Here is a 10,314-nt window from a genome sequence, read left to right as displayed (position 1 = left end):
GGTCTTTTGACACACAATACAAAGCTACAGGACCAAAACGAATTAATGGGTAAAACTGTGAAAGATTTAACAGACGAGAAAGATCAAATGGGCAAAGTAATACACGACCAAAAGGCCCAGAATATGGAGATCAAACGGAAATGTCAGAGTAATATTAGAGCTCTGGCCTTGGAAAAGAAAATGAAGGCTATGGTCGAAGATGAAGTTGATTCTTTGAAAAAGAAAAATGAAGACCTAAAAAAGGCCCTAAGCACCAGTGAACCAGATGGTTCAGCATGGCCCACAGAACCACCCCTGGATGTTGCCTTGCATGGAGGGAGAATAAATAACAGACTGTGACACTTGCACTTCGATTAGTTGATCAGTAGTGTATGATGATAGCAATAAATCAACAAAAGGATCAATGAGTGCATTTCTGGCTCTGGTCACACCCCTCATTCTATGATGTCATTCTAATGGTATCATGTTGTCCAGGTCATGGAGGATGCCATCAGACTGAACAATGCTGTGGACACCCATCGGGAGTATTTTAAGGATGAGGAGGAAGTGGAGGAAATTCAGGAGTCACCATCAGCCTAGAATCTAGATGCAGCAATTTTACGAGGAAAACACTAAAAAACTGGAAGACAAAGCCAATGCTGCAGACAGAAAGTTAGAAGAGGTCATGGAAATGTATGATTCCAAAATAGAAAAGCTTGAGAGAACAGTAAAAAATAGTAGAGGTGTGGCCGTCAATGCGGTTAAAGAACGCGAGGAACAACATCAATCCTCGCAGTGTTGGATTGAGGGTCTTTTGACACACAATACAAAGCTACAGGACCAAAACGAATTAATGGGTAAAACTGTGAAAGATTTAGCTGATGAGAAAGATCAAATGGGCAAAGTAATACACGACCAAAAGGCCCAGAATATGGAGATCAAACAGAAATGCCAGAGTAATATTAGAGCTCTGGCCTTGGAAAAGAAAATGAAGGCTATGGTCGAAGATGAAGTTGATTCTTTGAAAAAGAAAAATGAAGACCTAAAAAAGGCCCTTAACCACAGAGCAGGAAAACCACAGAAAGACAGCAGAATATGCATCTTCTTTTTGTTTTCATATTTTAATTTATATTTAATTGTTTTGTGGTTTGCAGTGTTTTGTGTTGTTTCACTTTAAATTTGTAAAAGGAAAAAGCTGAAAATTTAAATAGTTAAAAGTTGAAATGTGAATAGTTGATTTTTGTATTATATGATTTTTTTTATTACATTTTATGTGAAGTGAATAAAAAGTATATTTACGGTGGCCCCTACAGACAAAGCACATACAAACTTCAAATCACGTATGAACTCTGAAGCACGTACAAACCCTGAAGCACGTACAAACTCCAAAACACGTAAAAACTCCGAAGCACGTAAAAACTCAAAACACGTACAAAAGACAACAGAAGTGCTCCAGGATGCTAGGCGCAGTGTTGAGCTTTTGTTACCTAGTGGCTACACAAGCCAGCAAGTACCAAAGACCGGATTTGGTGTGTGGAACAGGTAAATGAACTTTTTTTTTAAATTATTTGAATATATATATGAGTGCGTGTGTATAAATACACAAACAATACACACATGCTTTCAATTGTGTAATTTAAGTGATCTAGTAGCTCTGCTTTGGAAGTTCAGTTCATGCTAGAAATGTGTTTTGAAGTTTGTACGTGTTTTGTCTCTAGGGGCCACCGCATATATTTATATATAAACATTAGGGGTGCAACGATATTTGTATCGATATTGAACCGTTCGATACAGTGCTTTCGGTTCGGTACGCATATGTATCGAACAATACAAAATTTGTAATTTATTTTATCAACTTTCCTTCTGACGATGCTGTCTGTGTTGAGCGCTCAGTGAATCTGCGTTCGACTACTCCGCCTAGGCTGCACTGTCGAGGGCAGATCCACTGAGCGCTCAACACAGACAGCATAGTCAGAAGGAAGAGCGCAGGGCAAGCTAGCGAGACAGAAGTTAAGCTCTCCTTGCAACATGGACCTCCCCCACCCTCATTCAGATCTGGCGTTTGGAATTATTTTGGTTTTCATGTGACGTATGACCCTGAAGGTAAGCGAGTCATGGACTAAAGTAAAACAGTATGTTGGATGTGCCATGCAATGCTCAATTACATGGGTGGGAACTAGTGTGTTAGCGCAGTTAGCTCGTTAACGTGTTGGCCGTCTAGCCCCATGCACGGGGCGATCGGCGGTAGCTCGTTAACAGAGATTTGCCGTGTTGTGGCGTTAAGGTCATTTCAACGAGATTAACCTGAAAGCACTAGTGGGAACACAACGAATATGACTGCACATTTACGCCGACATCATCCTAGTGCAAAGACAAAAACAACTAACTAACTTTAGCCGAGTCATTTAGACAGCTGTTAGCACATGATTCTCCTTATGCTGCTGAGAATATAGCCCAGAAGAAGCGGATAGTATAGCTTTTATTTTAGAAAGAGACATTTCTCTGTAATAAACTCTCTTTTCCAAAGATGAGTGATTCCTCAATCAGATACAGGGCTTGCAATATCGCTAGCCCGACGTCCTGGAGCTAGCGATTTTTTCAGTCGGGCTACCAAAATCTATCTCTTCCCTGCCCGTCGGGCTATTGTAGGAAGGAAAAATATATGTCAATGCTTTTGCATTCTTTCAGAAATGTAGCTGGGTAATTATGTCATTGGCATCGATGAGCCACTGTCAATATGTGACATATTGAAATCGCGTTTGAATTTGCGCTTGTTTTTTTGCTTTCACTTTGCAATCGCGCAAACTGTGTATAGAGAGCGACAGCACTGATCTGTGAGTGATGATAATTTGTGCACCAATTCCTCTGACATCGTCTTATTAATTGTTAGCTTACTATGCAAACATGACAAGTGAAATCTCCCGCAGCAAGCTTAAACATGTGAGAGGTTGATCGCGCAGAGAATCGCTGAGCTTATGTGAGTGCGTGTGTAAAAGCATTTCAGTTCTGCTGAGCCAAATAAGACAGGTCAGGGTGAAGAAGTGACAGACAAAGAAAAGCTTACCACAAAACGGAAAAGTTATGACAAATCAGACTATAAGGCAAAAAGAAAGTGCAGCTTTATGGTTTCATGGACAAAATAATTTCTGTGGCTGCAATATGACGAGCTAAATAACCAGGGCTGCACATAAGTGGTCCGTACGGAGCCCCCCAGGGGACATGGGAGAAAAAAAAATTAGGGAGGGAAAAAAAAAAATTTAGACGGACTTTTGCGAGATCTCGCAAAAGTATTGCGAGCGCTCGCAAAAGTATTGCGAGATCTCGCAAAAGTATTGCGAGCGCTCGCAATAAGTATTGCGAGATCTCGCAAAAGTATTGCGAGCGCTCGCAATAAGTATTGCGAGATCTCGCAAAAGATCCCGCTCCTTTTTGATAGCGTTTCAGTTGAAGGGTGCGGTGCTACGGTACGGGGCTCCATACGGTGCGGACATGGAGGAGGATTTAGAACATTTCTTGCGGTCAAGAGAGGTCCCACACGACGACATCATGCACATGCAACAAGACAAAGTACGTATAAACAACAAAGCATTAAACACCGCGGTTCAACTTGTTGAAAAACCGAGGTCGTATATGCAGGCCTTTAATGTTAATTCTTGTAAATATGTTCAGGTTCATTAAACATAACTCGTTAAGTGCACATATGTTTTGAAATTTCAAATCGTGTCCAAATTCATGGGCTGCATCCTCCCGAGGACTCGGGCTTCGTGGTCTACGTGGGCCGGGTTCTCAGAACGGCTGGGGAAATTGGACGGTCTAGCCTTCTGATTAGCGTCACCGCTGTCTCGGTGGAGTGTAATAAGCTCGTCCGTCTGCTCCTTTCTATCTAAAATATAAGACGACACTGGAGTAAATTCTCGACCATCTCGCACTTCTGTTTAATCAGTTTTCTGTGTGACGTTGATTAAGCGCTGTAAAACCAATGTGGAACCCACCCGGGGGATTAATAAAGTTTTATTTTATCGAATTTAATCTAATAACTTTAATCTCAGCCAAACCGTTTTACTCACGAACAAATGAAACACTGAAAAAAGCCAAACATTAACATTTTTAGGTTGTCTAAGTGTTTTATATATTAAGTTTAGCCTGAGTAGCTAAAGTCCGCGGTGATCTGAAAATAATATGCCGCGAGTTGTGCCGTTCTTGGCGGCTTTAGTGACCCTTGAGCTCTCGGCTACCTATCGAGCTGGTGGGTAACAGACATCAAGGAAAACGTCGAAGCACTTGCAAATATGCGATATCTTGATAAACCGAGAAGATATTTCAAGTTTATACACCCACGTTCTCCCCTGAAATGTGTTTAAAAAAATTTTGTGACCCAGAAAGATTAATAACGGTCATTTTAAAACTTATTAACGGCCGCCATTACCGGAAACTGGAGTTTGGCTGGGCCGCACTTTGAATTCTGGGATATGGGCCACGAAGCACACACCGGACCCATCCTTCAAATTCGGTGAAAAGTGAATGTAATTCTTTGTATTACACCCCCTGGCATATGTTAATTTTGTTCTGGTTGTATACATGTTCTGTATACTGTTTCTTAATAAAGTTCAATAATTTAAAAAAAAATAGGTGAAAAGGAGGACGCATTTGTCTGCTGCATTCGGAGGAGTTTACGAATTTAAAATAGAATCTTTGTAGAGATTGCCAGAATTGTTGTACATTTCTGTGCAAATAATAAAAAAAAAGGAGTCTACGAAATTGGATAGCCTTCGGTGCATCGCTGTGACATAATCGGTCTACAAAAGGGTCCTCAGGAGGATGCAGCCCATGAATTTGGACAATGTGATAAATACAGTTTAAAAAAAAAAAAAGAGGTTGCAGCCCATGAATTTGGATGTTGTTATCTGGCTGTGCCATTACCATGGTAACATGGACAGCATGGCACAAAATACTTGGTGGAACTTACCTTACTTATACCTTACTAGCAAAATATTTTTTAGTAACGTAGTATATTGCTACAGGAAAAATGATTCTATGTTTCTTTACCTTCTTTTAAATGTACAAAGATGCCCTTTGTCTGTGGTTAGATTAGTTTAGAAGTGTCTTTTTAGACTTTCCCAGCAAAGACATATTGTTTCGGGGACATATTGTTTCAGATTGTTTTATCTCTCCCAGCTCTCTGCTGACGAGACTAGCACCATATATGGAGTTGTTTATTTTATCTGTTTATTATTTTCTTATCCTGTTCTCACTGTCTCTGTGATTTGTGCCTATAAAAATGCCAAGCCACTGTCCATGGTTGTGGGTTGTTTCCAGCAGCTCACCCGTGTACACGTTAAGCATAAAAAAGTAACTTTGTCTCATTGTGTCTCTATTCCTCCTGGGTTTATTTTTGCAGGGTTTTCTCCCAACATATATAAATATCTACTACTATTACTATACTAATACTAACACAGCAACAGTAAAGTAATAAGACAGAAGTTGACAGAGTAACTTTTGATAATGATCATGAACAGTGATTAAGAACTCTATTCTAATACAGTTAGTATTCCATGTGTGCTAGTGTGGCTTCCTAGAGTAAAAGTATATTAATACCATTTCTCTAATGTTTTATGTCTGCAGGTGGATAAGGCAGTGCTGTCCGTCATGACTGATGGACAAATGGCAAAATACATAAGGACATATGGTGACAGACTAGCTGTCCAGTCCTTCTGTCAACAAACTAAGTACAGCACAGATAAAGAGACTGTTCTGCAGAACCTAAGAGATAAAATTGCGGCACGGAAAGTAAGATCAAAAACCAAAGGAGTGCTGTGTGGTTCATCAGGTGTGTTCCAAAAGCAAAGTGAAGGGATGGCAAGACAGAGAAATACTGCAGCAGAGAAGACCTGCAGAAAAATAGAAATCAGATGGCTTCATTTAAGCAGTAATGAATACCGTCAAGTGAGAACCAGAAATGGTGGAGGAACAAGACATGCAACTGTGGAAAAAACTACAACTGTAGCTAAGATTTTGGAAATGGGAAAGGACCTGTTTTTTCCAGATGGGTACTCGCCAAAAGGGAGAGTTGAAGACTTTGTCATTGATATCTGTGATTTTAAAAAAAATCCGATTGCTTTAGATGACACTGTTGGCAAACTTTATGAACAAACCAAATTGAAGCTCCTGAGAGTTTACATTTGCACGAAAGATGAAACACTGTTAACAGTTCAGTCCTCATCTGAAGAGGATTTTTCTGTCAGCATAACTGAAGAAGATTCACCGGTGACATTACTTGGATTTGACAGTGAGACAGATGATTTTGTCCCAGATCTACTTGAACATGGGGATTCATCTGACAGTGACACTGGCAAACAGGTTTGTTAAAATAAGAAAGTTATTATTAAAAATAATGATCACTTTAAAGTTACTGTATTTTGTTGTGTTTAGTAGTGCTCGGTGGTAACATGCGACATTTTCTAATTTTGTTGTACTATTGTACTAGGTTTGACTGTGCAACTGCAATAAAGAGTTGTCTTATTCAAGTGCTTTATGTACATCTACGAATATTTGCACTTCTGAAGGATGAAATTATTCCAGGAATTTGTTGTTGACTTGTGTGGTAAGGTACATTTAATACATCTGTGAAAGACTTACAGCTTTGTATTCATTAACATGTACAAAATGACTGGCTGCTGAAAAAATAATTGAATTATTTTCGTTTGTGTCTTGTGTTTGTTTTCTGGTTCACAGATTCACAATTTCCAGATGGAACCCAATCCAAAAAAACTGAAATCACTCTGTGAGGCAGTGACAACACAAAGTCCAGGAAAATCCCATCATATGCATTCAACCCCAACAGACATTAAAAACACTGTCGTGGGACAGCGGCAGCAGACTGACTCAAGTGATCATGATTTCCCTGACCACTGCTCTGAAATTATTGATCTGACCAGTATAGTTCCTAACAAATCCTTCAAACTAGAGTCCTTGGCCAAACTTCCAGAAGATTTGGAATGTCGTTTTCCACACATAGACGAAGCGGATACGGTTGTATGGAATCCTGAAGAGGATCTTGTCAGAGCAGATGGTGATGACACAGTCGTGATAACCCTGAATTATGTCAACAGTGAGGATCTCAGACAGGTAAGACCATGGACAGTTGTGGTTGATATGGTTCAAGTGTGACAAAATATGGAAATTTATTAATAATCAAATTCAGTAACTTGCATAGTTCTGATTTTAAAAAAGCTGATCATGCATTCCTGCTTGGACAAAATTTAAGCATGTGTGTTATTTTCTGTAATACTCTTTTGGATCTTAAAAGAAATAACTTACAGTACTGTGAAAGAATTGCTCGATTTCTATTAATCAGAATTCATCTCTTGTTTGTTTAAAACTTGATTTTTTTTGCAGCAGTAATACAACATTTTAAGTAGCAATAAGTACATCAAGATCTGATAAAAACCTGTGGGATTCCACTGTAATATGTCTTTTTACTCTTGTAAGTGAGACATGTAGGCTGAAAATAAAGTGGTGTATTTTTGTTCTATTTCTTAATACCTATTGACATATTTTGCAGACTTTTTAAGAACATTCATGACTTAGAATAGGCCAAGGTAGAAGATTGAAGAAGAGTCTTCTAATCTTGAAGGGTTAAGGTGTCTGTTGTCAATTAATGCAATACTTCCTTCTCAGAATGCCGACACAAATGGATTACCTATGGATGGTTTCCTGCTACCATTGTCTTCAGCTAATGGCTTGCCCACACCCCATATGCAGTCAATACAAGAGGAAGCACCCCAGATTGCACAGGTAAGATGGATCAATTCAGGCAACCATAAACACCTACCTTTACATACTGTAGAGATGCCAAAAATGTCATGCTATTTTCTGAGGATATGGCAGTTTGTGGGTCTATTTGAATTAAAAGGATATTGTCAGTTGAGAGACAATTCCAGTGTTTTACATTAACATAAGATTAAACAGGAAATTTTGTCTTGAAATCAAATTATTTACATAACACAGCAGTGAGACATTGTTTTGGTGTCACTATTGTGTTCTCTACCTATTTTGCACATAAGTGAGTCTTCTCATACATGTAAAGAACACTTGTATAATTTTCTGTGAGGCATACAAGGACATCCATCAGGCCACAATGTTAATGTTATATATAAATTGTCAGTGCAACCATGGTTTGGGAATGTACAGCCCACTAAAATTAGACAAATAAATTTCAAACTTTTTCAGAACATTGATATTGTGTAATCTGTACAATTCATTTGCATTTCTTATGGAATGTGCATGTTTTGTCTTTTACTCAGGACCATGGACTGAATTTCATCGCACAAGGTTTGCGTTTAGATTCAAGCAACCAACTTTCCCCATCAAATTCAGGAGACCCACAGAGCCCCCTACATGTATCAATTCGCAGGATAAAAGTTGTTGATGATCTTTTGGCTGTATTTATGGACAGTCGCATTCTGAATGTGACTTTAAAGATGAACTTTGTAAATGAAAATGCTGTTGATGATGCTGGGGTGTCAAGGGAGGTTTACACTGCATTTTGGGAGCAATTTTTGGAACAGTGTGAAGGTGAAAATGAACGAGTTCCAAGGCTGAGGCCAGACTTTAGTGAGGCTGAATGGCAAGCAGTTGGGCAGATATGGGTGAAAGGCTTACTAGACCATGGTGTCTTTCCAGTGAGGCTGTCAAGGGCTTTCATTTTAGCCTGCATCCACGGAATGGACTCAGTTGATGTAGACATTCTGATTGCATCGTTTCTCAACTATCTGCCTCCTGTTGAGAGATCAGCTGTTGAGAAGGCTCTCCAAGGCACAATGGATGAAAATGATGAAGAGGACCTGCTTGACCTTTTTACAAGGATGGGTTCCCACTTCCTACCACCTAAGAACAACATGCAGCCTGCCATTGAAACAATGGCTCATAAGGCCATTCTCCAAGAGCCAAAGTATATAATGGATTGCTTCTCCACACCCATGGCACATCTGCAGCTGAAACTGGCAGACAAGGAAAGTGTGTTATCTCTGTATGAGACAAAGAAGGCCACAGGCAAAAGACTAGTGCAGCTATTTGAAGCAACAAAAATCATGCTGTCTCACGGAGAACAAACAACGTTTAACCATCTTCAGCGTTATGTTAAAAACGCTGATGAAACCAAAGCTGAAAAAATCCTGCGCTTCTGCACAGGATCTTCTGTGATATGTGTTGACAAAATTTTGGTGTGTTTTAATGCTGAAACTGGGCTCAACAGAAGGCCTGTTGCTCACACCTGTGGAGCTACCCTTGAAGTGCCATGCACTTACAGTTCTTATCCTGAATTTCGCACAGAGTTCGACAATGTCCTTTCCAGCAATTACTTTGAAATGGACATCATTTGAACTTGATGAGCGTACTAATGGTTAGAGCTGTAATTTTTATTTGTATGATTATCCTTGAGTTCATAAATTCTGTCTTGTTTCATTTTGTCATTGAAGCATTTGATATATTCAGCCGTATAACAAGCAGTCACAAATTTAATTTTCTGATGGTTTAGTTGTATGTTAGGTCAGATTTCACAAGGACTCTTTATTGTTTAAAATTCTTTGAAAATGACCACATCTTTAACTTCTGTTGAAAACAAGGTTTGTGTTTAGCGTTAGAGGGACAGATCACATCAAAATTTGCTGTACACATTGTCATTATTTTCTTTTACTCCAGCCATCAGCCAGAATAAAGGCTCGCTTTTGTTTTAAGTTGATTGTCCTCTCTCTCTCCTTGTCTGCTTTTGGGTACGTTCTCTCAACACACCTGCATACCCCGCAGTGACACACATTGGCTTGCTGTTTATCCATCTAGAATGTTTTGTCGTGAGTTGCCTAGTTTTGGGAGATATTAGCTGTAGAGATCTCTTCCTTGTTGAAAAACAACATGAAGCTACATAAGGTCTACATAAGGACTTTGCTACTAAGCATTAAGTACCATGTGAAACAAGAGAGGGGTAGGCTTGTACAGTCAATATCTCTAAAATTGGGCAACTCACACTAAAACAATGTGGATTAAGGAATACTACAGCTATCGAACAGAAAAATTTGTAAATTTGATTTTAGGGTGAAAAGTCCATTAATATTAGTAAAGAATGTCACTATGGTTGCGAAAGAAGTTATTGAAAGTTAATGATAAGACCCTGTTTACAAATTCTTAAAGCTGATGTGGCCTATAAACATCATCTTGTAACAATAAGTCCTATTTTCCCTTGATTAGCTTCCAAAATGTTTACTAGTTGTTTTGTTAAAAATCATATTGCCATCACAAGTTTTTTTTTTTTTGAAAGGACTTTGCCATAATGTGACATAC

At 39.0% G+C, this 10,314-nt stretch overlaps 1 protein-coding gene across 3 annotated transcripts; it reads left to right on the top strand.

Annotated features, from left to right (window-relative positions):
- The first annotated feature begins 3,342 nt into the window (after positions 1 to 3,342).
- LOC143418351 (uncharacterized) lies at positions 3,343 to 9,695 on the top strand. Of its 3 annotated transcripts, XM_076883078.1 has the most exons (5): positions 6,158 to 6,336; positions 6,464 to 6,580; positions 6,712 to 7,104; positions 7,657 to 7,773; positions 8,283 to 9,695. In XM_076883078.1, exons 3-5 carry the CDS (start codon positions 6,727 to 6,729, stop codon positions 9,357 to 9,359), a joined length of 1,572 nt encoding a protein of 523 aa, XP_076739193.1. In that variant the 5' UTR covers positions 6,158 to 6,336; positions 6,464 to 6,580; positions 6,712 to 6,726; the 3' UTR covers positions 9,360 to 9,695. The 3 variants fall into 3 exon arrangements, with proteins under 3 accessions (XP_076739192.1, XP_076739193.1, XP_076739194.1); XM_076883077.1 differs by lacking the exons at positions 6,158 to 6,336; positions 6,464 to 6,580 and adding an exon at positions 3,343 to 3,546; XM_076883079.1 differs by having other exon boundaries at positions 6,464 to 7,104.
- The last annotated feature ends 619 nt before the right edge of the window (positions 9,696 to 10,314 follow it).

Source organism: Maylandia zebra, linkage group LG4, assembly GCF_041146795.1.
Source record: "Maylandia zebra isolate NMK-2024a linkage group LG4, Mzebra_GT3a, whole genome shotgun sequence".
Taxonomy (NCBI): Eukaryota; Metazoa; Chordata; class Actinopteri; order Cichliformes; family Cichlidae; genus Maylandia; species Maylandia zebra.
This window is presented reverse-complemented; position numbering and strand designations above follow the sequence as displayed.